At 52.0% G+C, this 27497-nt stretch overlaps 1 protein-coding gene across 5 annotated transcripts in view; it reads right to left on the bottom strand.

Annotated features, from left to right (window-relative positions):
* RAP1GAP (RAP1 GTPase activating protein) overlaps positions 1-27497 on the bottom strand; it is a 36929-nt gene that overhangs the window by 3765 nt on the left and 5667 nt on the right. For 2 of the 5 annotated variants that reach the window (XM_027841481.1, XM_027841482.1), the window contains exons 4-20: positions 26567-26605; positions 24111-24296; positions 20337-20440; positions 19892-19970; positions 19256-19309; positions 17773-17856; positions 17124-17224; positions 16638-16767; positions 15444-15599; positions 14651-14722; positions 13907-13993; positions 12267-12407; positions 10593-10724; positions 7048-7157; positions 5909-6064; positions 3620-3743; positions 679-781 (exon numbers count right to left, since the gene is read on the bottom strand). In XM_027841481.1, the coding sequence (XP_027697282.1) occupies positions 679-781; positions 3620-3743; positions 5909-6064; positions 7048-7157; positions 10593-10724; positions 12267-12407; positions 13907-13993; positions 14651-14722; positions 15444-15599; positions 16638-16767; positions 17124-17224; positions 17773-17856; positions 19256-19309; positions 19892-19970; positions 20337-20440; positions 24111-24296; positions 26567-26605 (1858 nt within the window). Of the gene's footprint in view, positions 1-678; positions 782-3619; positions 3744-5908; positions 6065-7047; positions 7158-9050; positions 9129-10592; positions 10725-12266; positions 12408-13906; positions 13994-14650; positions 14723-15443; positions 15600-16637; positions 16768-17123; positions 17225-17772; positions 17857-19255; positions 19310-19891; positions 19971-20336; positions 20441-24110; positions 24297-26566; positions 26606-27497 lie in introns of all 5 variants that reach the window. The other 3 variants (XM_027841485.1, XM_027841483.1, XM_027841484.1) reach the window with 3 other exon arrangements.

Genomic DNA, 27497 nt, shown 5'->3' with positions numbered 1-27497 from the left:
GCCCAGGGTCACACAGCCAGTAAGTATCTGAGGCCAGAAATGAACTCAAGTCCTCCTGACTGGAGCACCTGTGTTGCTCTATCCACCTAGCTGCCTCTCTCTCTCTCTCTTTCTTTCTCTCTCCCTCTCCCTCTCTCTTATTTCTTCCACAAAACAACTGATATGGAAATGTTCTACATGATTGCACATGTATAACCTGGATCAGATTACTTACCAACTCAGGGAGGGGAGAATAGAGGGAGGGATAGAATTCGGAACTCAAAACTTTTAAAAAAAATGTTAAAAAATTGTTTTTACGTGTAATCGGGGGGGGGTGGGAAGTAAAATACTAAAAATGAAAAAGAATAAAGATCATTGCACCTAACTCCTCCATTTTACATATGAAAAAACTAAGGTTCAAAAATGGAGCAAAGTCTCACACCCAGGTCTCCTGACTCCAGATTCAGTCTTTCCATCACATGATACTGCCCTCGGCCTCTCAGACCCAAGAAGACCCAAGGATAGGGCCAGGCTTTGGGGAGGGTAGAATGACAGGGACCCCCCCAGGTTTGTTGTGCAGAGTGAGTTCCCCCCCACCCATGGGTCAGCTCTACACCCCCCCCTCCCCACTGTGGGTCAGCTCTGCCCCTCCCCCGATGGGAAGGGTGGAAGTGGGGGAGGGATGGAGTGGGGGGGTACCTGGTGAGCTTCCCCCACTGGCAGTACTGATGCTGTCCTCTAGCCAAGTACTGTAGATGAAGGAGTCTCTCTTGTGCGGCATCCCAGAGGAGGACACGCTTTCCTGGAGAGTCAGACAGAAGGGGTGGTGGTTCAGTTGCTGCGCTCCTAGGCTCCACCCCGACCTTTGCTGGAAGAACAAATGGGTCCCGCATTGCCTGTCCTACCAGCAGTGGTCAGCAGAGGGAGACAACTGCCCGTCAACCAGACCCTACCTCCCAGCTCTGCCCAGACTAGGTGTTCCGGGTGAGATGAATGTAGTCAGAAGATTGAAAGCTTGAAGGGACCCTAACATCCTCATCTTACATATGGGGAGACTGAGTCCTTTAGCTGTTGCTGTTTAGTCCTTTTCAGTTGTGTCCCACTCTTTGTGACCCCTTTTGGGGTTTTCTTAGCAAAGATCTTGGAGTGGTTTGCAATTTCCTTCTCCTGATCATTTTACAGATGAGGAAACTAAGGCAAACAGAGTTAAGTGACTTGCCCAGGGTCACACAGCTAGTAAGTGTCTGAGGCCAGATTTGAACTCAAGTCTTCCTGACTCCAGGCCTGGCACTCTATGTACTATGCCACCTAGTTGCCCAGACTGAGCCCTAGGGAGATTGAAATGGTTTGTCCCAGGTCGCATAGCTAGTAGTAGTGGAACTGGGCTTGAACCCAGGTCTTCTGACTAAATCCAGCCCTCTTTTCACCAACCCAAACTCCTCTTCCCAGTCACACACACACAGTGTGTCAATGATAAAGGCACTGTGTTTCCAGGTCTCCATTATTTCTTAGTCATATAAGGAGGGGCCCCAGACACTCCTCCAGTCTCAGATGGTACAAATGTCTCCCAGTTATACAATGAAGGGTCTCATGGTCACAGTGAGATGCTCCCAGATCCCAGCAGAACATCTCTCATTCAATTCATTCAGAATTCATTCATTCAGTACACATCTCCTCTCTTCTTTCTTTTCCTTTTCTTTCCAGACAAAAGTCTCCTTATCTCTCCCAGGCTAAAAGTTCAGGGCAACTCATGGGCTCAACCCAATTACTCTGACCTGCTCCAGTTCTGACTTGGGCTGGTTGGACCCTCCTTGAGTTCATACGATCCACCAGCTTCATCTTCCCCATTAGCAGGGATGAGAGGGGTGGGTCACCATACCTGGCCAGCATTGGCTTAAATGTCAACTATATTTGATGGAAGTGGCATAGCAGATAAGAGAGCCAGTCCCAGAGCCAGGAAGGCCCCTGAAATCATGACCCACCTCTGGCTGTGTGACAGTGGACAAATCCCTTCACTACTCAGGACCTCGGACAACTCTGTAAGCCTCAAGGTTGAAGAGCAGATGTCTGTCTGCGTTGGTAGAGGGACTTTCCTTACTGGAAGCTCCCTATACTAATAAAGTTATAAGATTCTAGATTTGCAGCTTGAAGAGACTTCAGATACCACCTAGGCCAACCCTGTCATTTTACAGATGAGATAATCAAATAATGTATATATGGTGTTGTACAAACCTTCAAGAGCTATAGACAAATTAGCTATTACAGATGAGGAAACTGAGGGCCAAAGAAGTGAGAAAACCGGGAGAAGATGCCGGACCTATATGGCATGGGGAAGGTAGACAACTGAGACAGGAGATGGCTATGCCCTCGTGGGACTCAAAGCCTAATCGAGAGAAAGCATCAACATACATAAATACACTCAACAGTGTATATGACTAAGGTCCATAGAGGTATGAATGAAGTTACATCTCGAATTCATCTCCTTTGATCCCAAATATAGCATTTCCCCCCAATGCCTGTGGCCTCTGAAGGCTCTGTTTCCAGGGAAGAGTGGGTTAGAGGGGCAGAATACAATGCTATATGAAATCCGAGGGAGAAGTCTTCCATCACTGACGGGGACATCTGGGGGGACTTCCTAGAGGAGATGGTCCTTGAGTTAGACTATTAAAGATAGAGAAGAGGAGGGAGGGCAGGCTACGAGGAACGGCTTGGTATAGAAAGGTATAGAAAGCACAAGGAATGTTTGGGGGGCAGAGCTGACCAGACTGGTTAGAGCTTAGAACTCACAGACATGAGAAATATGAGATGAGGTTGGAAAGGGTTCTAGAAAGCCTTGAATGCCAGGCAAAGGAATCTAAGGTTTACCCTGTAGGCAAGATGGAGCCACTGAAAGATTCTGGAGCAGAGGAGTAAGGTGACCAGGTCTATCAATGAGAAATTATTCTGGGAGTGGTGTGAAAGACAGAGTAGAAGGGGACGAGTGAGAGAGCAAGAGAGAAGAGACAGAAACAGGGGAGAGGAGGGAAGGGGGAGCAGGGAAGAGAGAAGAGAGAAGAGGAGGGGAGAAGAAAGGGGAGGGAAAGGAGGAGAGGAGAGAGGAGAGAAAGAGAAGGGAGGGGAGAGGAGGGAAGGGGGGAGCAGGGAAGAGAGAAGAGAGAAGAGGAGGGGAGAAGAAAGGGGAGGGAAAGAAGGAGAGGAGGGGAGGGAAGAGGAAAGGAGAGGAGAGGAACAGAGGGGAGAGGAGGGGGGGAAAGGGGAGACTCCTGGAATGGGCCAGGGTGAAGGTAGTGGGGGCAGAAGAAGGAATGGCTATGAGAAATGTTGTGGGGAATGAATGCACAGGGCTTAGTAACTGAGAGATATGGGAACACAAGTCTGTCCACAAGGACATTCTCTTTTATGCATTAGGCACCCATCTATCTTGACCTAGAGCACCCCAGTCACCACTAAGCACCTCCCAGGAGCACACTGGGAATTTCTCAGTTGCCCAGATTATCCCAAGTAATTCAGGGGAGTCTCCTGGTCACATCCAGATCACAGCCATTCCCACTGACCTCCCCAAAGACACAGAGAAGCACACATCTATACTGGGACAGGACCCCCTCCCCACGGGGGGCACAGCCCAAATCCCCATGGTTACCATGCCCATGTCATCCTCGTTGGCACCTTCTGTCTCTTCTACCACGCTGGCAAAGCTGCTGGCACTAGAGGATGACCGGGAGAAATCCTTCAGCACCTCAGCCTTCTGGATGGCCATCTCTGCCCTGCCAACACACATTCTGGGACTGTCAGTATTCCCTCATCCCAGATCCCCGATGTCACACTTGACTCCACCCCCTCCCCCACAAGCTGGCCCCCAAGCATCTACTTCCCAAGCCCTCACATTTCCTCATTGCCCTCCTATCTCTGCCTAAGCCCCTTGAGCACCCAAGGACACGTATAAAGTGAGTACTCCTCTTTGGAGGTCCAGTCTAGAATGGTAAAGATCTTAGTTTCCCCCTCTCCCCAACACAACTCTCTCTAGCTGTGCCAATCCATAGTAATTCAGACCCTCATTCACAGGACTCTGAGACACCAGGAAGACTCAGGAGTAGTTTTCACTATAGGCTAATGAAGTTGACTTCCTAGAACAGCTGATTCAAGAGATAGATGGTGAACATCTAGAAAGATGGGGGGGGGTTATTGCAAAGAGCCCCCAGGACCTCATCTCTGAATTTCCTTCTTTGTCAGGGAGAGGTGACTAAATTAGTATATGTGAGAAATGCCGCAGATAAAGCTTTTGATAAAGTGCCACCTATTGTTCTTACGGACAGGTAGACTAGAAGATAACACATTTAGAAAGATTCTGAAATAGCTGAAGGACCAGGTTCAAAGAGCAGTCATCACCATTCAATGTCAACTTGACAAGAGGTGACCAATGGAAAGGCCCAGTTGAACATTCTGGTTATTAACTTGTTAAAGACAGAGATGTTATGCTTAACAAATTGGAAGTGACCCAAAGCTAGGGGGAAGAGCTGACAGAGTATACTACAGAGGCAGGCTCCTAACGGATCTTACGAGGTTGGGGCGGAGGCATTGAACACATTAGCCGCAACACTCCTCAGTGTGGCCTTAACCAGATTCAAATGCAATTTATGGGAAATAGTTAATAAAATACATTAAAGTACAATAGAATATAGATATTAAAATTTGAAACTAAGTTCATATGCAGCTGGTAGGGATTATTATGTATGATTTAATGGCTCCCAGTTCTATATGAGCTTGACACTGCTGGTTTAGAGTATTGGGCTAGATCTAGGTGGTGCAGTGCATAGAATGCAAGTCCTAGAGTCAGGAGGAAATGAATTCAAGTCCAGCCTCAGATCTTATTAGCCATGTAACCCTGAGCAAGTCACTTAACCCTGTTTGCCTCAGTTTCCTCATGTGTAAAATGAGCTGGAGAAGGAAATGGCAAATCACTCCAGTATCTCTGCCAAGAAAACCCAAATAGGGTTATGGAGAGTTGGACACAATTAGCTAAGCAACAACAATAACAACAACAAAAAAAATGAAATTCAATCGGGAAAAATATAAAGCCAGACATTTTAGTTCAAAAAAAAAAATCAAGTTTCAAGTACAGGATGAAGAGAGCTTGAAAAATATCTGGTTTTAGGGGCAGCTAGTGGCACAGTAGATAGACGACTGGCCCTGGAGTCAGGAGGACCTGGGTTCAAGTTTAGCCTCAGACACTTGCTAGCTGTGTGACCCTGGGCAAGTCACTTAACCCTGACTGTCTCCAAAAAAATGAATTTTTACAAAGAGCTTCCGTGGACTACAAGCTCAATATGAGTCAACAGGCAAAAAGGGTAGTGCAATTTCGGGCTGCTTTAAGAGAGGTATGACTTTGAGGCAGAAGAAAGTGATCTTTGGTCTGATCACACCTGGAGCAGTACATCAGGTTAGGGTGCAGGGTTTAGGAAGGGCTCTGCTAAGCCAGGGAGTCATAGTACAATTGGCTAAAGGACTTGGGGGTGTTTAAGTGGCAGGAGAGAAGTCTCACGAGGACCGTGACAGCTGTCCCCCAGTATCCGAGGGCCTCTCATGTTGGGGAGGCGGAGCAGACTTCTGTTGGGCCCCAGGGGCAGAACCAGGAACAATTGGGGGGAGGGGGAGTCTGCAGGGAGGGCAGGAACTCCAGGAAAAGAAAAGCTTCATAATTAGAGCTGTCTAAACACAGAACGGGGTGCGGGGGCGGGTTCTCCCTCATGGAGGTCTCGAGTAAAGGTTTGACCCACCACGTTGTTGGGTGGATGGGAGAAGAGATGGCTTCTCAGGAAGGAGGCGTACAACTCAGCTTCTGATGTAAGCTTCGGTCTTTCTGTGAAGGAGACCCCAACACCAGCCCTGTAACAGCCAAGGTACCGGCTCCTGCTGCAGGGTGGGCACCAACCTGTTTTTGGTGGTGGGCATCTCCGGGGAGCTCTGATTGGACGAATTCTCCGACTTGGGCTCCTGGGAGACGTGTCCACTGTCGGGGGTCTTCTGGCCAGCAGGCGGGCTCTCTCTTCGGGGCACACGGGGACAGCGGGGTGACTCGGCATCTGGTCTGGTATAGGGAAGGGTGACATGAACGGGGAGAGCGCCAAGGGAGCCCTGTGAGGTGCTTCCTGCCACCAGCCCCTGAATCAAACCGAGGTCCAGGGATTCTGGACCCACCCTGCACCATCCCCCACTTCAATCCGTGTCTGGCTGGAAAGGAGAGGCCATAAGAAGGGGTGTCGGGAAGTTGGGGGGCAGGGCTCTGTGAAAGCACGTGGCACCTTCACCCTCCCTCCTTCTTGGCTCTTGGGAGGTTCAGGGAGGGGCAGGAGCAGTGGGTTCTGATCTAATGGACTCTGGAGAAGACGGAAGAGCATAGAGTACCTGGAAGATATGTTTGGGAGGGTGGAGGAAGGTGTGGGGGGGCCACAGAGGGAGAGGGGAACAGGGAGGAAGGGAGGGAGAACGAGAGACAGAAAGGTGCAATGGAGTGACGGATTTCAAGTCGAAGGACCTGGGTTCAAATCCAGCCTCTTCTATGTGTGACCTTGGGCAAATCTCAAGCTCTCAGACTCAGTTTCCTCCTCTATAAAATAAGGATGGGATGACCCCGGATAGTTTGGGACTACATGAGGTCCTTTCCAGCTCTAACCCTAGGATCCCAGGACAAGATTTTGGTATGTACTAGTGAGAGGAACTAGAATAAAGAAAGTGTGGAGGGAAGAAAAATAATAGTAATAACAATGACTCACCATTATAAGATGCTTTATAATTTATTTACCTCACAACAAGCCTATCAGGTAAGAAAGGCAAATAGCCCCATTTCTGAAAGGAAGAAACTGAGGCACAGAGATTAAGTGACTTGGCCAGGGTCACCTGGAGACTTGACCCCTTGGGGTCCTGACTCCAAATCCAGAGCTCCAATAGGCAGAGGAAGATGGAAAGAAGAGATGGAAAGGGCAGGAGGCGGGGGGGGCAGGGGGCCCCCGCAGGAAGAGTCTCTATGGGTAACAGAAAAAAGCAGGGAGGATCAGAAGCCCTGGGACCCACCTCTTTTCCTGTACCTCCTGGATGTTCTCAATGCCTATGGCGCTACTCCGACGGGAGCTGAAGGGGCCAGACTTCTTCCTGGTGGGGCTCTTCCCAGGCACAATCAGTGACTGCAGAGAGAAGCCTAGGCTCAGGGTCCGCCCCACGCTCCCCAAATGCTGGCTAGCCAGAGGTGAGCGTCCAACAGGCCTCCCCCTCTCCTAGCCCCATGCCCCCAGCCCCACTCCTAGGGTAGAGCTCAAAGGTTCTCCTGGGCCACACTGGCAAGTAGAACTGAGAGTGCCCACGGCCAGGACCCATTCTGGGGGCATTCTGAAAGGGAGGGACCCTTGGGGGGTAGCTTCCTCATCCCCAAGAGAGGAGGGGACCAAGAGGCCTGGACAAGCCCTTCTCTGAAAGAGGGAGAGAGTAAACATGAGGACCATGAAGGTCCACACAGGGACAGTCCTTGGAGACCGCCTGGTTCAAACCCCTTTGTTTTAGAAATGGAAAAACTGAGACCTATTTGCCCAAAGCTAAAGAGATAGTAAATGACACAGGTGGGTTTTGAACCACGGTGTTCTGAGGCCAGATCCAGCCTGACCTCACACTCACTCCCCTTGCATGGCACTCAACTACTGAACCCCATTTTACAGATGGGAACACTGAGGCTCAGAGAGGAAGGACAGAGCAATGGCTAGAACCGAGGCCTTCTGACTCCCAGTCCTCTTTCAAGGGTAAGAGAGACAGAGAAAGAGGCCAAGGAGCCCTTAGGCAAATTCCTGGATCAGTGGAATGGGAAGTTCAGTGCCCAGGCCTGGGTGCCCTGTAATGACTATGGGCAGGGCTGTTGAGGACTTTGAACCTGTCCCCCCATTCCTCACCATTACCACTTTTTCCCTCTCTGCCCCAACAGCTGTGGGCCCCAGCTCCCAGAGTTGGAGATAGGGGAAGAGAGAGTTGGCAGTGAATGCCCTCCCTCTCTGCCCCACACCAGCCCTGCCCCTCCACGGAGCCTCCAGGCTGTAGCAGGCAGAGGCCTCAGCCCCAGCAGCTGAAAAACAAAGTCCACTCTCTCCCATTCTTCCTCGGCCCCCAGCCCTGCTCCCCGGCACTTTCTGGCCAGAGGGATGCAGGACAGATGGGCTGGTGGACAGACAGACAGACAAGGCAAATGTGTGCAAGAGTCGTGCTAGGAGGAGAACGGGGGTCAATGCTGTGCCCTCTCCCCTCCCCAGACACACAGATACACACACACCATTAGAGCCCCAGGAAACACTCATGCCACTACCACTGCCCTGGGGGTGGGGGTGGAGGGCAGGGACCTTGGGCCACACCAGAACATTCTCAGATCATTAGTCCCCACCCCCAGGAGCCCTCCTCCCTCTTGTCTGGGAGTGCTCCTAAAGATGCCATGCTGGAGGGGGCACCCAGGACAAAGTGGGAAGAGGTGAGGGGAAAGAGGGGCCAGGAGCGGGGGGGCCTGGGGCCTGGGCCAGCTCATGCTCTGGGAAGATGGGAGACAGGACTGGGGAGCTGCAGGTGGTGGTGGCCATGGGTTCCCGGGCTGACAGGTGATAGGGGAAGCAGGGACAGGGTCAGGCATGGGCACAGTGTGTCCCAGGTGGAACTGGAGGCGATATTGGGGGAGCTGGTCCCTGGGACACTTTCAGTTGTCTGGTTTGGGAGTCTCAGGTACCAGAGCCCAGACAAGGCCAACAAGAGAGTATGCCATCCCCTCTCCCCAGTGGTCTGGCCTTCTCTCCTAAGCCCCTGCCTGGGCCTCTGGTGGGTTGGGAAAGCCAGGGTTGTGTCCTGCTGAACCATCCCCAATCCCGCTCACCTTGAGAGGCCCTGGCAATGAGCGAGTGTCAGTCTCACCCACCACTCAGGAGACCAGCAAGAAGAGGGCGGCAGGGGCCCATCCCCAATACAGTCTCCATCCCCCACAAACAAAAGAGCTACATGCAAGAGCCAGCAGCCGGCCCAGCCGCGGAGGTGGCGGCAGCACCGGTTACCACAACCTCTTCTACGGTTCCTATGCCTATGGCGCTGCCCCGACGTCCGAATCTACTGGAGTTTTTCCCCGGGACAAGCAATGACTGGCAAGCGGGCAGAGGAGATAGAGAGCCGAGTGGTGGAGAGAAGGAGAAAGAGGCAAGAAGAGAGGAAAAGAAAAGGGGGAGGAAAGAACAGAAGAGGAGAGAGAATTGAGGGGAAGGGAAGAGAAAAGAGAGGGGGCAAGGGAAATAGGTAAAGAGAAAAAAGGAGACAGGAGAGGAGGAAAGGAAAGAGAAGAGGAGATAAAAGTAGGAAGAGAAGAGAAGAGGAAATCATGCAGAAACAAAACAAAACAAAAACAAAAACAAAATATGGTTTGGTTACTGCCCCCAAGGGCCCCCCGGGCCTGGCCCCAGTGCCCTGGGGCTCCCCCATCCCAGCTAATGGGGGGCTGGACCACCAGGGAGGCTCACAGGGGCTTTTGCTGAGCATGGGGAAGCCTCGAAGCAGCTGGGGGTGTGGGGTGCTGGAAAGAAGGTGACTGGGCAGGGATGAAGCAGAGCATCTTCTTACAAGCGTCCCAGAAGTCTGAGCCAATTTCCCCATTCCCTGGGCCCTCAGGTATGGGAGGAAAAGGGCAGTGTTTCTCCTCTGGCCAGGGACCCAAACCAGCAGGCTTCTCTGGTACCCAGACCTCAGGTTGCCAGGGAAAGAGGGCAGCAGTCTGAGCCTTAGGCTTGAAGGAATGTGGGTGCCTCCTTCTCACCCCCTCACAATGGGGCTCCCAGTGGGCAAAAGCAAGGGTATTCTCAAAGAGCATGGGCATGGTGCCAAAGTATGGTTATGGAGACCAGGGTCCTTCAGAAGGGGCGGCTGGGGGTGGGAGGACTGGGGAGAGGTAGGGTAGCCCCAGGATGCTTGCTTGGGAAAAGATGTCCAGACTTCTCTGCCACCACTTTCTGGAACTAGGGAGGAAGCTACTACATGGTGGATGGAGAAAAAGGGGTGAGTGGGAACAGCCCCAGTGCCCTGTCCTAAGTAGGCAAATCATCTATGCTTTCTGGTTGGTGGGCCCTCTCTTTCTCCCCCAGTTCCTTGCAAAGGGGAATAGGCCACACATGCCCAGAACTAAAAACCTGCCTGTGAAGGAGCCAGATGGGGAGGTGAAGGAAGATTAGGGAGGGGATTAAGAGATGGGAGAGGGAGAAGCAGCCCAGCCCAGAGGGCAGGATGGGGAGAAGGTGAGGAGGGGGAGGGAGGAAGAGGAAGACGGAGGGGGGAGATGGGGAGGGAGGGAAAGAGAGGGAGAGGGAGGGAGAGGAAAGAGCAAAGAGGAAAAAAGAGGGAGAGGGAGGAGAGGGAAGGAGAGGGGAGGGAGAGGGAGCAGGAAGAGGGGAGAGGAGGGGGACCAAGAATGAAGGAAAACTGGGAGGAGCAGGGAAGGAGGGGGAAAGGTGGTGGAGAGAAAGGCAGGAGGAAGGAGGAGAAATGGGAAGGAAGAAGGGCGGTGAAAGGAGGAAAGGGCGTGCTGCTGGCCTAGGAAGGGGCATGTTGGGGGCACTCACTATGCCAGCTGCTTTCACCAAGTCTGGGTTGTTGGGGCCAAAGCTGCCACTGTGGCTGGTGGACACTGTGTTTGCCTTTCTGTTGCTGAGGCCCATGGCATCCATAGACTGGCTGCGACTTCGGATCACACGCTGAGGACAGAAAAACAGGGGCCATCAGGCCTCCAGAAACCCACTCAAGGGAACGAGGGAGAAAGAATAGAACAACCTACAACTCTGGAGAAAGAAAGAAAGCTCTGGAAAGCCGGGTGCTGGTCCTGGCACCAACTTTGCCGTGTGACCTTGGGTAAATCATTTAACTCAGAACTCTGTCTTCTTCTACAAAACTAGGGGATTGGGTTCAGTCATTCCAGACCCTCTGTGTTCTAAGACCCTCCCAGCTCTGACATCCTGTGTTCTAAGGGCCCTCCCAGCTCTGACATCCTGTATTCTAAGGGCCCTCCCAGCTCTGACATTCTCTGTTCCAAGGGCTCTCCCTACTCTGAGGAATCAGATGACATCAAGGCTGAGAGGGGCCCTGATCCTGAATGCGGTCCAGCTGCCCTATCTCTCTCCGTCTCCATCTCTTCAGACTTCATGGTTCTAACAGGAACAGGGCAGGACCCAGAGGTATTGGCACAAATCCCCTTATCCAAACAGAGCTGGACTCTAACATTTGCTGAGGAGGTGGGCCTAGTCAGGCCCAACAGGGAACCAGGTCACCCTGGGCACACCTCTCCTCCTCCCTGCCCCCAACAGTTCAAAGAAATGGCCCCAAGAGTCTCAAGAGAAATTAATGCCACATCAGACTGCTCTGGCTTCCTTGTCTAAAACAGTCACTATGTCTGAGACTAGCTTATGGCCCAGTCTGTATCTCTGAGTTCCAGAATACCCTTCTGGAAGGGAGGCAGAGCTGAGATTACTTATCCCCTTTAGAGATAAGGGAACTGAGTGAGGCCCAGACAGGTCAAGTGTTCAGCCTTCCTCGGTGTCACAACTGAACTCAGGGCCCAGGACTTTCTACTCTAAACGCAAGGTCCTTTCTAAGAAGGGTCCCAAGATCCATCGACCTCCAGGTTTAGAATTCCAGGTAGGCTCCCAACCTGAGGCGTCTCGTCTTCATCCTCCCTCCCCCCGTCATCCCCGGTTAACCCAGTCTTTTGCTTCAGATTCACTGACCCATGGGCCTCAGCTCTTGTCTCAGTAGAGAAGGAAGGGCCAGCCCCAGAAAGCCATGGGGTCTCCCCTTCTCCCAGCTCTAACGCTGGGCTTCCTGCCCCAACAGGAGTTTGCTCTGGTAGGAGGGCCCTGGAAGGGGTTATGTGCTGAGCCCTGGGGCTGGGGGGAGGCAAGAAGGCTGAGTCCCCTCCACCCAGCTGAAAAGAAGACAGACCTCCCCACCCAGGGGGCTAAGAGCAGGGCCAGGGCTGGTTCTACTCTTAAGCCACAGGGCTCAGAAATCACAGGCTCAGCTCCCTACGTAGGCCTGCCCTCAAACCACAGGATCCACCCCCAACCATTGACCCCACCCCTGAACCCCAGGTTCCACCCTGATGCCATTGGCCCGACCCACCCATATAACCCAGACTCCACTTGGCACCACAGGCTCCACCCCCAAACCCCAGGCTCTGACCCCTGAGTCCCGGGCTCCACCCCAGTCTCCCAGGCCCTGCCTACAAGCCCCAGGCTCTTTACCTTGAAGGACTCAAAGAAGCCGCCACTGCCCCCTCCTCCATTCTCCATCTTGTCGTCATCTCCCCCCAGGCCCATCATGGACTGACTGTGAATGTGCAGCTCCTCATAGAGGGTCTCAAGGAGGGCAGCCCTGGTCCGCTCCTGGGGGGATGGGCAGGGTGGGGTCATTGGGGGACTAAGGACGAGGGGGAACACACTCTTCCTCTTCTGATAGACCAGAATGGCGTCCCTGAAGCCAACTGGAGGCGCCAGCATGGCCTCCCTTGCTCCCCTACTCATCCTTCATCTACTCCTTGAAGCCTAAGGTTCCACAGCCACAGTCAGAAGGAACTTCAGGAAGCAACTAATCTGACCTGATCACTTTACATATGAGGAAACACAGGCCCAGAGAGGTTAAATAAATAATCTGCCCAAGATGATGCGCTTAAGTGGAGGTGGGCTGGGGATCTGAACCCAGATCTGGACTTCAAATCTATCATTCTTTTTTTTTTTTTCTTTTGACCCAGTGAAAAATGCAAATACCCCTAGGAGACATTCGAGTTTGCTAAGCTTTACCAGGCCTTCACAACCCCTCGGGGCCCATGAATTTATCAGATCTTTTCCAGGAGGCAGCAGGAAGGCACAGGGGAGCTAAGTATCCCAAAGCCAGCTCCCAGGAAATCCCTCTAAAATGCACTTTCCTTATGCTTTGCACACAGTTGGTGCTTAATAAATGTTTGTTGAGTTGAGATGTCTATTGTCTTTTTTTTTTTTGAGATGTCTATTGTCTTAACTGTCCTTCCACAGGGTAGTATAGCAGGAGATGGCTTGGTTTTCTGCCACAAACTGTTGTGTGGTCTTGGGCATGTCCCCTTAGCTTGCTGAGTCTGGAATTCATTAGAACTTGAGGAATAAGAATGTGTGGCTCCCAGGGCTATCATGAGGCCCAGATGAGATAAGGGCTTTGTAATTCATATGGTTTTATATAAGTGTGAGTTATTATTATTGAGTCACTCCTCTACTGAAGAACCTGCAATAGCTCTCTTGTGCTGAGAACCACCGTTATTATCCGTCCAACCTTGGTTCATATTGCGCTCCTACTTTCTCTCTCCCTAGCTAGTCCTCTTACCAGCTGGCCCCTGGCCCCTGACCCCATGAGGGCACGGCCTGTCAAGTCTTCCCTTCCTCTAGCTTGGATGGACTCTGGCACAGGGCTGGGCACACCAGAAGGGCTCAGGAAAGAGTTTTGAAGTGATTTGTCATGTGATTCGTTGTAGGGGAAGAGTGTGGCCTATGGAGGGAGGAAGAGGAGGATCCTGAAAGGAGAGGCCGAGGGCTCCCAAGACAACCTTTACGATCTGGTCCAAATACCAGCCTTGACTTCAGAGATGGGTCAGGGGGAAAAAGAGATATAGACGGAGAGAGCCCAGTGCCTCAGCTGAGGACCCCAGCGATATTGCCTCAGTTTTTCCTGCATATGTCAAGCTATCCTTGCCTGGTCCCAAATCCTTTCTGCACCAGGCCTCTCCAGGGCCTGACACAAGCCCTGTCCAAGTCTCCCCTTCCAGAACACTCAGTCCTGATGCCTTGACGCACCCCCGCACATCCTCCTCTCCTACCCCAGACTGGAGGCTGGACATTTCTGGAGACAGGCCTCTCACCTCCAGTTTGGCAAACTTTTCTGCCTTGTAGCAGGCGTACTCTGCATTTATCAGCTTTGTCAGCAAGAATTCCTGGAATTCGGGGCCCTGTGGACCCCATGGGGCCAGAGGATGGGAGGGAAAGAGAGAAAAAAAAGACATTGGTTAGCTGAGCAGAGCATGGAACTCCTTCAGGGCCATGGAGACTGGGAGGTGGGGGTGGGGGATGATGGCAAGAGGCGACCACATGGGCAGGAGGGAGAACCAGGTACACCAGATGGAAAGGAAGGGGAGGGAAGGAGGTCCATAGCAAGGAATGCACGGCCCCGGGATCCTGTCAGGGAGCTGAAGGTGATGCTTCTGTGCTGGTGAAACCAGCTGCTGCCTCTGCACGGGGCCCCTTCCCACCTGGGTCTCTTGGATACAACCTCAGGATTCAGAGTGGGAAGGGATCCCAGGACCCATCAGATCCAACAGCCTCCTCTGACATTTCACGAAGCCCTTGGCATGGGGAGTGATTAGCTCAGGGTTCTCCAGGAATTAAAAAAGCACCTTGGGCTCCTCCACCTGCCCCATGGGAATACCAGCATCGCCCAGCAAAGTCACAGGGCCTGGTCCACGGGCAAAGAGACATTGCCCCCCTCCCCCCTACCCCACCCCCAACACGCACAAAATAAAAAGCAACCCAGAGGCTGTGGCCTCCTCCTATGAGGGGAGGGGTGGGGAGGGGAGGAAGGGTGAGAGGGGAAAGGGTGTCCTCCTCACCTTCCTGAAGACAGCAGGGTCCGGAAGTGGAGGCCCAAAGAAGGGCACGTCATCCCTGGCAGTGACAGACACCTGGAGACGAGAGTAGCCCCTCATTCTAGGCCCCCTCCCCATCATTTCCCTTTCACTCCCTCAGGGACCCCTTAGAATAGGGGCATGAGATTAGCCCACCCAACTATGAACTAGAGGGGGTGGGGGGTTGTCAGGGATGGTGAAACGGTTGTATTCCCTACTCCCTTTAATGAGGCAGGAGGGAACAGGGGTTGAAAGGGGCTGGCCTGGGAGCTAGGGAAACCTTATAGGGCAAAAGCTTGAGGAAACTATAGAATGTCAGCTGGGAGAATCCTTAAACATTAGAGAACATTAGAGCTGAGAGGGACCCTAGCAAACAGAACGTCACAGCTGGAAGGGACCTTAGAACACAGGATGTCAGCTGAAAGGAACCTTAGGACACATGATGTCAGAGCTGGGAAGGCCCTTAGAACACAGAATGTCAGAGCTGGAAGGACTTAGAACACAGAATGTCAGAGTTGAGAGGGCCCTTAGAACACAGGATGTTAGAACCGAGAGGGCTCTTAAAACACAAAATGTTAAAGATGAGGAGCCTTAGAACACAGGATGTCAGAGCTAGGAGGGAATCCTTCCATTATATAAATTGGAAAAACGAGGCCCGTGACTTACCTAAAGTCACAAAGAAAGGGAGTGGCCAAGCCAGGGCTTGGACCCCGGTCTCATCCCTGCCCCAACCCAGGACTGTAAGCAGAGGCCCTGGTCCCTCATGGAGCCCCCTAACCTTGTAAAGGGGCCCATCGGGGCCAGCATCTTCTGCCTGCACCACCACGTAGGCGTGGAGGAAGTTGGAAGCAATCATGTCGGGCACAAAGGGCGTGTTCTCATCCTGGAAGACCACGGCCACGATGTCATTCCCGATGTGCCGTTTCCTCTGTAACTGAACACAGGGCCCCCATGGCCCCTAAGTTGGGAGCCTTGGGGGAGCAAAGAGAGGGAGCCTCCTGCAGCTCCAGGCTCATAAGGGGTATGGGAGAAGGTAATCCTTCGCTAGCATTTAGGGAGGCCCAGCCATAGCTGGGGGTGGGAGGTAAATGGGGGGAGACAGGCCTCTGCTGCCAGAGATCTAGAGGATGGGAGTGGGATGAGCAGCACAGGGGCCAAAATTCAAGATGGTGACAAGTTTCTTCCCTGAGAACTTTGATTTTCTCAAGAAACTGGAAGAGGGGAAAAAAATATCTTCCTCCCTAAAAATTTTTTTCCTCATTCTTTTCATATTTCAACATATCCCAAATATGATCACTTTATGAACAAACTCATAATAATACTTAAATACACATCATGATAATGTACAAAGGAGCCGTGATTATGTAATCACGGGAACTCCTAGTATGAGAGCTCTCTCCACCAAACTTAATTTGTAAGGGTCAGAAGTGAGATTTGAACCCAGGTTTTTCTGACTCTGAGCCCACTCCACCACGGATGCGCCCACAGTCACACTGCTAATAAGCGGCAGGTCAAGAACACAGATCGTCTGCTTTTAAGTATAAAGCTCTTTCCACTGAACTCCATTCCCTGGAACCAGGTCATAAAATCATAGAACATCAGAACTGGGCGGAACTTCAGAACATAGAACGCCAGAAGCAGAGAACAAAAAATGTCAGAGTTGGGAGCGTCCTTTGAATAGAGATTTAGGCCTGAAGGGGACTCCAAGCCCAACAATCCAGTCCTCTCAATTCACATATGGAGAAGTCAAGGCAATGAAGTGGTCTGCTGACAAGCTTATACCGTGAGTTATATAATATTACTTTCAGTTTCTAAAACCAACAGGATGACAGTCCATCTATGTGATTTAAAAAAAGAAATAGTGCCCACTTCAGTTTTTTCTGCCAACTAGCCCATTTGTGCTGATTTTAAAATGCCTAGAAATATGACATCTGTCCCATAGAGGCTCTGGAGGAGGCTGAGGCATGTTTACCTGCTGGGCATCCCCCTCTGTGTAGGGCAGTTTGGTGGACACATGGAACATGATCTCCTTGTTTCGAAAGTTGCAGTAGACCGACTCTGTCCCAGTCTGCCCATGAGTCACATCCAGGCCACCCCGGAACCTGCCATCCAGAGACACCACCCCACTGGCTTAGCTGTACTTGTTCTCTACAGCTAGGCTGACTCCCAGCCCTCAGAACCCCACCAAGGCCAGAGTGGAGGGGCTCCACTTCCTAAGGACCCCCCTCCTGTTCCTGAAGAATGACCCTTTTACTCCCTCTCCTCCCCCTATCCAAATCCATTGCCCAGCCCCCCTTCCCCCATTGTTTTTTTCCCCAAGAATCATAGAATGTTGGAGCCAGAAAGGATATTAGAGATGAGCTGGTCTGATCTGTTCATTTTAGAGATGAGGAGACAGAAGGAAGTTACTCACCCAAGGTCACACAGTGAGTTAAGAGACAGAGCCAGGACAACTCACCCCTTAAAGTCCTGTAGTTTGACCTTCTGACCCAAGAATTCTAGGAACTCCACGAAAGCAGGGCTCTCCTCGTTGGTGCTAAACAACTCCTCCTCAGAGGTCTGCGGGTACATGGGGCTGGGGTTGTGGGGCCAGCCAACCGCAGGCAGCATCCTTCTTTCTTCCCTCCCACTTCCCTCAGCCTTCCTCCCCCCACCCAAAACACACCACAGGCCAGCATCCCCCAAGATCAGAGAGGCTGGGCTGGGTAAGCCTGGAGGTCTCTGGGTCACCCCCACAACCCAACAGGTAGCTCCATGGAACCCCTAGGGAAATAAGGAGGCAGCCATTTACCAGAGCAGGAGCATGGGCTGGGAGAGGGGAGGCCTAGGGTCTAGTCCCAGCTCTCCCAATGACTCTCTGTGTGACCTTGGGCAAGTCATTAGCCTCATCTATAAAATAAAGGGGTGGGGGCGGGCTGGACTAGATGATGTCTAAGGTCCTTTCTGGCTCTCATAGTCTATGATCTAAGGTGGGAGGCAATGGGACGGACCCAGCAGCTGGAGAATCTTGCAGTCTCTGGATTGGTCACCTGCCCTGGGGGGTAGTGAGGGTAGGTCCTCCCAGGTATTGGTGGGAGGTTGATTCAGCAAAGTCCAGGGAGGCCCACCTGCCCAAGTTTCTGGTAAATGACCCCAAACTTGAAGTTATTGCTGATGACGTGTTCATCGAAGGTGACGATGAGACGGGAGGCCTGAGAAAAGCAGAAAGTCAGCGTGTGTTCTCCGAGAGAGATCTTCCTACCTGACACACAGGCCATGGTCATTCCCACCTCTTGCCCTCTGCTCATACCGCTTTCTCCTCCCTGAAACACCCTCCATGTCCCCCTCTTCCTGGCCAAATTCTTAGGGCTCAGCTTGGCTCACTTCTCTAGGGAGCCTTCCCTGGCCACTCACAGAATGCCAGAGTTGGAGACCTCCTGGAAGAACTAGGCCCATCTACCCCTATGCAGAAATTCCTTCATCCTGCTTCTACCCTGGAGGAAGACCTCCAGAGGGGAAACCTCTACACCCAGGGGCTGGCCACTAGACTTTAGGACCACTCCAAGTGGGGAGAAATTTCTCCTTACATGGAGTCAAAATATTCCTCCCAGCAACTGCCTCCATTTTCCCATATTGTAACTCCCAGTTCTGCCCTCTGGGGTTAAGAGTGCCCTGTGCATCCACACCTCTTTTCATTCTCTCTTCTCAGAGCTCCAGTTGCACCTGAAGTCTGTACTGCGCATTTTTAGCATTCAAGTATCTTGCCTAGTACTTATTGTTCTCTTGTTTCTTATACCTCCCCACATAGGTTGCCATTCCCGTGAAGAAAAGAAATATGTCCTTTTCTCTCATTTTCCATTCTATGTTTTAAAGTCCCTTCCAGCTCCAACCTTCTTTTCTAGAATCCTTCTCTGTTCTAAGATTTTTTCCAGTTCCTCATTCTATTCTAGAATTCTTTCTAGCTCTGACATTCTCTATTCTAATGCCTCTCCCATCTCTGACATCCTGTGTTCTAAGGTCCGTCCCAACTCTGATATTCTCTGTTCCAAGACTCCTTCAGCTCTGACAATCTGGGTTCTAAGGTCCTTCCCAACTCTGACATCCTGTGTTCTAAGATCCCTCCAGCTATGACATTTCATTTCTAGAGTATGTGTTTATAGGAGAAGCATCCTTTCTGGGCCTACCCCTAGGCACAAAATTAGAGCCAGTTATCCTCTGTGAGGAATCTTTTTTTTCCTCAGATAGAACTTTGAAGTCCTCCTAGACAGAGACCTTTCTGTGATGCTTGGAAGCCTGGGTAGCAGCTAGGGGCAAATGTCCAGAAGAACATTTCTTTGACCTACCAACCCCACTCTCCCTGCTAAATCGACTCTAGGCTGACAAGCCTGGTGTCAGGGCTCTAAGGTCACTCAGTCTCTTCTTAACACCATCTCCCTCCTCCAATCTTGGGAATTCTAGGAAGTTGACTAGTATCTCAGAGGAGGTTGGGGTTTCAGGGACATGATGTTTCCCAGTACTCAGAGTTGAGGAGTCTCTTCTGCTCCCAGCATACCAGACAGCTCAGTTCCCACGCCCCAGCAATGAGGACGGGACCCAAGACATCAGTCCTACCTTGGGGTAAAGCACTGGGTAGAATCGATCCACATTCACGTCCTCACACACCAGCTGCAAGGAGAAGATAAGGGAGGGCCTGTGGGGCTGGGCCCCTGAGCAGAGGAGGCCAGGGGGACTGAGGGGACTGGGCAGGGTATGGAGGCCCTCCTGTTACATGAGCTGGCTCAGCACGCAAGAGAGAATTCAAGTTTGGACACTGGTGGGCTAAGACTGGCTGATGCCGAGAACAAAGCCTGACCCTTCGCCAGGGCTAGAGACAAGTACGGGGGAATGAGTGAAATCCGGGACCTGAACAGAGCAGCCACGAGGAGTGGCACAGAGTGGGTGCAAACACAGAGATGGGGGTTCGGGTGGATATGTGGGAAGGTATAGCCACGAGGGGAGCATGCGAGAGCATGCCAATGTGTGTGACTGCATGTAAGAACATGAGGTGGGGCAGGGCATGTGGGTTCATAACCTCTGAGGACACAGACCATCATGGAAACATCAGGAACACGGAGACGGGAGTGGGAATGTTCAAGCACATCTCTAGGGGGGTTAAACACGGATGGACATGCCCTCCCCAGCCCAGTCCACCCATGGTCAGAGTCTGAAGTAGCCCCAGAGGGTTGGGAGGCAGCGAGTTGGTCAAACCTTTGCCATCTGGACTACGTTGGGGAATTCTGTGAGGCAGGAGATGGGGATAACGTCGTGGTAGGTCCTGCACTTTGTCCTGGGGGGAGAGAACAGGGCAGAGTGAGAGAACAAGAGGTAGCTGGGAGGCCAGATATGGCCTAGTTGGAGGGAAGGGGGCCCCAGAGACAGAAAGAACAGATTGCCTGGAATATGGTGTGGTGAGAGAACACCAGCTTGGGAGTCCCAAGTCCTGCATTCAAATCCCACAGTGCAATAAGCTTTCTGTGTGACTTTGACATTTCCCTTGGGGTGCCTCAGTGTCCCCCTCTGTAAAATGAATGAGTTGGGGCTCCTGATTTCTCAGGCCTAGGTCTGATATTTCATGACTTCCCAGCCCCACCCCCTTGCCTAGCAGGACCTCCCCCCCCACCCCAGGCCTCATCCTCCTGGGCCCCTAGCTCACCTGAGCAGCAACCTGAGGTGTTCTTGATCCCCGATTACATCATACTTGAGTGAGAACACCAGGTGGCCCAGGGCAGTGTCCAGGGCATAGTAGTTGAAGTGTTCCTGGGGCAAGGGAAATAGATGGAGGAAAGGGGACTCAGTGCCACAGAGGGAGAATTGGATCAAGAAATTCCTGGACTGCATCTGCTCCACTTCTTCCTAGGACTGAGCGCTAGAAAACACCCCAGAGGTCATCTGACCCACACCACAGCACTCCCAACAAGCAGCCTCCCAGCTGCCCCTGGAAGACCTCCAGTGATGGGAAGCTCACTACCTCTCAAAGCCTCTCATTCCCTATGGGGTCAAACATCCTAGGACTCAGGAAGGAACCTCAGAGCCTACCTAGTCCAACCTCCTGTTTCACAAATGAGGAAAACGAGGCCCAGAGAGGGCCCGAGCTATGTGTCAGGCCATGGTAAAACAAAGGCCAACATAAAATAGTCCTTGTCCTCAAGAAGCTTCCTTCCTTCCAGGAGAGACCATGTGTTAACTGCCCAATTTATCCTGAATCTATCTTGTTTGTATCTGGTTGCATGCCGTCTCCTCTATTAGACTGCTTAGTTCAGTCATTTTTCAGTCATGTCTGACTCTCCATGATCTCATTTGGGGTTTTCTTGGCAGAGATACTGCAGTGGTTTGCCATTTCCTTCTCCAGCCCATTTTACAGATGAGGAAACTGAGGCAAACAAGGTCAAGTGACTTGTCCAGAATCACACAGCTAGTGAGTGTCTGAGGCCGCATTAGAACTCAGGCCCTCCTGACTCCAGGCCGGTGCTCTATCCACTGTACCATCTAGCTGCCTCCCACACCAGCTGTTAATGTTAGAGCTGGGAGGGGCTTTTGGGTTCTTTTAGTCCAACCTCTGCCTCATTTCACAGAGCTTGAATCTGAGGGTCAGGGAGGCATGTGGCTTCTTTGGAATCGTAGATTTAGAGCTAGAACAGATCACCTAGTTCAGTCCCCTCATTTCACAGGGGACAGAGCTGAGGTTTGGCGGAGTAAGGCAACTTCAAGGGCAGAGCCAGAGGCCTAGGCCTGCCAATGCCAAATCCAGCCTGACTACAGAGCCAGGACCTTTCTCCCTCTGCCCCCATAGATTCGGGGTACCTACAGAGTACCAACAGAAAGGCATCACAAGGCTTAATAATGAATCATCCCCCAATTGTTTTCTGTGTCTCGTCACTAGTCGACTGGGTCCTTCCCTATGGGCAGGGACAGAGCTGGGCACATAGTAGGTTCACAGGCAAGTCTTGGAGATTGACCATGAACCTGTCACTTGCAGGCCCGCAAAGCCCAGCCCCGTGAGGTGTGGCCCCAGTAGATGATTTAGAGGAAATGAAACCTGTCCCAAACAAACAGGGAGGCATCTGGAGCCAATGTCTGGCCTCCCAAGAAAGAGGGAGATGCTCAGAGGCACGAGCAGAAGGGTCCTAGGAGAGGCAGGGCCATTCACAGCGGGAATGGATGCATGGGAAGGACGCAAGGGGGCTCACCCCCAATCCTAGGAAGCCAGCCCAAAGGCAGGGGAAGGGAGGGGAAGCCCTGGGCTCCACACACCCCTGATCCCGCCCAGCCCAGCCCAGCCCAGCGAGTGCAGCCAGCAACCCTGGCCAACGCCCACCCCAGGAATCACCCGGAAGTGAGTTCCTGTTTAAACATGAACCTCTCTCTAGACATGGGGCAGGGCAGTGTCCTAGGATGATAGATTTTCGATCTGGAAGGAACCTTAGGGGTCATCTAGTCCAGTCCACTCATTTTACAGAGGAGTAAACTGAGGCACAGAAAAGTTCAATGACTTGCTGCCTATGGCCACAGACATAACATTAGCAGAAAAAGTATTTTAATATAGGCCATCTGATTCCAAATCCTGTGCTCCTGAGTGATAAGGGTGGTTCTCCTTGCCCTCTCCCCCCACTATCCCCCTGCCCCCTCCCCCTACCATCCCCTGCCTCCCTTCTTCCCCACCTCCTGCCTTCACAAGGAGCTTGAGAGGCCCCAACTGTTCTAAGGAGAAGGGCACTTTGCCCAAAGGGCCAGGCCTTTTCAGAGAAGGCACTCAAGGGCCTAAGCTGAGGCTGCCCCCTTCCCTCCCTGGATCCTCAGTGGGTCACGTCCCAGGTGGGGGGTGGGGGGAAGCCAACAGAAGGAGGCAGTGGCGGGAGGGGGGGCTCAGAATCTCGTGATGTTGGCTCACCTGCTGCCTTGGCATCAACACCAGCGAGCCCAAGGTCATCCTGTCCTGCTTCTCCCTCACCCCCCACCCCCTCCACACCTCCACTCTATCCCAAGCAGAGCCTGCTGAGGCCACTGGGATATCTGCATAATTCTCACATCTCTCCACCCAGGGTAAGGACATGGCTCCTGATCTCGCCCCATCCCACTCCCCTGGCAGGGTCTCCTCCAGGCTAGCAAAAGCCTGGAAGGTCCTCCTTCTTCCCCTACTCATCTGAACACTATGCCTCCTTTGGAGGCAAGCTCAAGGCCCATCTAGAAGAGACTCTTAGAATGTGGAACGGTAAAACATCAACTGTCCAAGTTTGAAGCAGCCTTAGAACACAGAATGTCAGTGCTGGGAGGGGCCTCAGAACACTGGATGTCAGAGCTGGGAGGGGCCTTAGAACACAGGATGTCAGAGCTGGGAAGGGCCTTAGAACACTGGATGTCAGTGCTGGGAGGGACCTTAGAACACTGGATGTCAGTGCTGGGAGGGCCATTAGAACACTGGATGTCAGTGCTGGGAGGGCCATTAGAACACTGGATGTCAGGGCTGGGAGGGGCCTTAGAACACTGGATGTCAGGGCTGGGAGGGCCCTTAGAACACAGGATGTCAGAGCTGGGAGAAAGCCTGTAATGCTGAATGTCAGAGCCAGAAGGGATTTTAGAGATCACCAAGTCTCATCCCCTTTTTACAGCTGGGGCCTTGTGAGATGAAGTAATTTGCTCAAGACCACCCAGCTCGGAAGGCCAGAGTTGAGACCCGAACCCAGTTCTTTGGACTCCATCTCCTAGCGATGACCTCTCGGAAGCCCCTTCTTTAGCCCCTGGGGCCTAGGCACCTCTACCCCGAGGCAGGTACTTTTGAATGCTTGAACTGACTTCTAGCTGAAGCCTTTCTCTTGCACTTTCTACCCTCTTCCCCTGGTTCTACCCTCTGAGGCTGAGCAAAGTGAATCTAACCCTTGAAGACAGGTGAGGTGTCTCCCTCCCCCAGCTGGCTCAGATCACTTTTGAACTAAACATCCTCAGTTCTCCCTCCATAGGATGCTCCTGGCATCTCGGCTCCAACATCGGCCACTCATGACCCGTGTGGCCTTGGGCAAGTCACTTCCTTTCCCTGGGCCTCGGTTTCCTCATCTGTAAAATGAGCGAGCTAAACTAAACAGCCTCTGAAGTGCCTTCTGGTTCTAGGTGGCCTGCCTGAGGCAGGGCACTATGCCCCTCTTCAGGGCAGCCTCTGCTTTCTTGGCCACCAAATCACCCTGTTGACTCATTCTCCGCTCACCAAGACCCCCTCCTGAAGAAGCCCCAATCTGAATGGGCCTGGAAGGCCATCCAACGACTCCCACCCCACCCGCTGCCCTGCCGCCCGAGGGGGCACCACCCCACAAGGTCAGGGTCGCACCCCAACCTTAGCAGCCAGGCCAGCCATCCTGGTTGAGCTGCTGCTGCCTCGCAGCCACACGGCCTGACAGTGAGGCCGGCTCTCGGGTGGCCCCAAGGCCACCTGGCTCACCTTGCCTAAGAAATACTTCCGGTAGAGCCGGGCCGTGTGGTTACACTCCAGCTTCACTTTGGACGTGGGGGACTGGAGTTGTTCCGTCTCTGGGATGCTGCTGAGCTCGTGATTGGTGCCTTCGATCCAATAACCTCCAAACTGAGGCAGCAGGATGAGGGGAAAGGGCCCTTCACGCCCCAGGACCTGGAAGAGGCGATGGGGTCAGAGTCAGCATCACGTCAAAGGCCTGTCTGTAAGCAGCGCCACTCCCCGCAGCCAACTGTGCATATGGCTCTGGACTTGGAGTCAGGAAAGGCTTGGGTTCGAATTCTAAGCCAGATACTTACTAGTCTTGTGAGCCCAGAAGTGCCTCTACAGAGGGCAGAGATGCCAGTGAGAGGTATCCAGAGGGACCAGTAAGATGAAAAAGGAGGCTGATTTCTGGGTACCCCTGATCTCTTCTTAAAGGAGACCTCAGCCCTCAGAACCTTTTCCCACCTTTGCTAATCCTTTATCCATAGTGCACCCACTAACCATGGGTGCCCCCCAAAGTTCTATCCGGGACCCTCTCTCTTCTCCCTCTATATTATCTATCTTAGTGATCTCATCCACTCCTGTAGGTTTAGCTCTCACCGCCACGCAGATGACTCCCAGATCTATTTATCCCTGACCTCCAGATTCACATCTCCAATTGCCTTTTGTCCATCTCCCACTGGATGCCCCCCAAACATCTTAAACTCAACATGTCCAAAACTCAGCTCTGAAACTGATCCTTCCCAAAGCCTCCCCTTCCAGTGCAGAGGGCATCCCGTCCTCCCGGTCACCCAGGCTCAAAATCTCCATTTCACCCAAAGTTCTTCACCTCTCCCACATGCCTCACAGACAATCTGCCTCGAAATCTTAGTGTTTTAAAGCTTCACAAAATCTCTATGCTTTCCCCCCACTTCACCCCGACTGTAGTTCAGGACCTCACCACCACTCAGCAGCTCTATTGAATTAGCCTTTTTTTTTTAATTTTTTTTTTTTGGTGAGGCAATTGGGGTTAAGTGACTTACCCAGAGTCACACAGCTAGTAAGTATCTGAAGCTGGATTTGAACTCAGGTCTTCCTGACTCCAGGGCCGGTGCTCTATCCACTGTGCTACCTAGCTGCCCCCAAATTAGCCTTTTAAGTGATCTCCTACCACCACTACCACCAAGGCTCTCCCTACTCCAATCCATCCTCCATACAGTAGCCAAAGGGATTTTTCAAAAGTGCAGGTCTGGTCATATTACCCTCCCTCCTCATTAGGTTCCCGTGGCTCCCTAGTCCCTTCCAGATCAAATATAAATGACTCCCTAGTCCCTCCAAGATCAAATATAAATTCTTCTGTTTGGCAATTTTAAAAAATCTTCAAAACACAGCCCCTTCCTACCTTTCCTCACTTGTTACACCTTACTCCCCTCCATGTATCCTATGACCCAGTTACACTGGCCTCCTTGCATTTCTTCAAACGTGTCTCACCATCTCCCATCTCCACACCTTTGCCTCCCATGCCGAGAATGACCTGCCTCTTAGCTTCTCTAACTTCCTTCAAGACACATCTCAAACTTCACTTTCTGCAGGAGGCCTTTCCCAGCTCCCCCCACTCCTATCCCCATTCCTCATGCCCCTTAAGGCTACTGCCTTCCCCTCTGAGACCACCTTACCTCTGCCCTTTATGTACCTTAAATGAATTTAATTATTTCTATATCTCCTTTGTTAGAATGTAAGCTCCTGAGGGCAAGGACAACTTAACTTTTTTTCTCTGTATCCCTAGTTCTTGGCTGGCACAGTGCTTGCTGCCTGATTGGAATTGGTTTAACTGTAGTCTGCTTTCCATAGGTCATCTAGCCCCTCCAAGGTCTCAAGAGCCTTAAACCAGTGGCTCCTCCCCCTAAAAACCCTGGGGTTTCCCACATGGGAATTTCCATCTCCAACCTCCAGCACAGGCTATCCCCCTGCCTAGAATGCACATCTTCCTCACCTCCACCTTTTAGAATATCCAGGCGGTGCTCTAGAACTAGTATCTCTTGGAATCTCTAGCCATCTCCTACATAAGACCTTTCCTGATTTCCACCTCCCTCCACAGTCACACAGTATTCATCTGTATACTTATTGTTACTGCGCTCCCAGTAAAGTGTAAGCCCCTGGAGGGCAGGTACTATTTCATTTTTATCTCTACAAAGCCTGGCTCAAAGTAGCTGCAGAATCAATACTTGTAGAATGAACAAAAGCCAGGCCTGCCTGCCCCCAACAGGAAGAGGGAGATACAGGTGACAGGGAAGACCACAAAGTCTGGGTCTGCAGCCCCAGAGATTGGGGTGTGGCCCAGGTGTCTGCTGATTCCTTGCCAAGAGCTGCCAGGGACTCCTAGCTAGAATGGTGTGCTCTCCCAGGGGAGGGAGACATCATGGGGGGAGGGAGAAGAGGGGAGAGTAGCTGTCTTGGATTACCTCATGGACACTGGGATACGGGATGTAATCCTCTTCTGTCTGCAAAACACAAGCAAGCTGGAAGTGAGATAGACTTACGGGCCCTAAGTCTACTGTCTTTCATGGCCCAAGTTATCATATAATATAATATCATATAATATCATATAATATAATAAAATATAACATAACATAACATAACATCTTATAATCATTTGATTCACCCATCCAGCTTTTTGGGATAGAATTGGTATTGGCAAGGAGAAAGGGGGGCAGAAGAGAAAGTGGAGGGCAAAAGCATCCTGTTCTCTCCCCTCTTACAGGCCCAGAGAGTGGCAGGGATTTGCCCAAGGACACACAGGCAGAAGAATGTAGGGCTGAGCTCAGATCCCTGACCCTCTGCACTGGAAGAGTTACATGGGGTGGAAGGGGTGGTCACAAAGTCAGAGCCCTGGGAGTCTGATCCCCCCTTCCATCTAACTTTCTGTTAGCTCTTCAGAGCCACAGCCCAGTGCCCAGGAGGATTACACTCTTTTCCAGCCCTGGTGCAGACCAAGGATGGCAAAGCCTGGCACATCCTTGGAGTCACCCAGGCCAGGACATTCGGTGTGAGAGACCTCGATGTCGGGATCAGTTTCTTACACCTCAGGTGGGGGGGGGGGGTTGAGTGGGCCATCATCTCCCAGGGAGTCTTCCCAGTTGGGATTGACTTCATTAGAGTAGGAGCTCCCGGGGTTAGGGGTGACCTTGATCCTGGGAGACCAGGATTCAAGGGTCACCCTAGTTGATAAGTGTGATTGAATATGGAATTCCAGGTCCTAAGGGTAGAAGAAATGTTTCCTAGCAGGGAATGAGGTACTGTTGTCAGGAACAGAGGGAACTGGGATTTTTGAGGATTAGGAGGGCCCTTAGAACACAGGATACCAGAGCTGGGAGGGCCCTTAGAACACAGGAT

The sequence above is a fragment of the Vombatus ursinus genome, unplaced genomic scaffold (genome assembly GCF_900497805.2).
Source record: "Vombatus ursinus unplaced genomic scaffold, bare-nosed wombat genome assembly UNPS02014859.1, whole genome shotgun sequence".
In the NCBI taxonomy this organism is placed as follows: Eukaryota; Metazoa; Chordata; class Mammalia; order Diprotodontia; family Vombatidae; genus Vombatus; species Vombatus ursinus.
The sequence above is the reverse complement of the archived record's forward strand: the minus strand, read 5'-3'. Positions and strand labels throughout refer to the sequence as shown.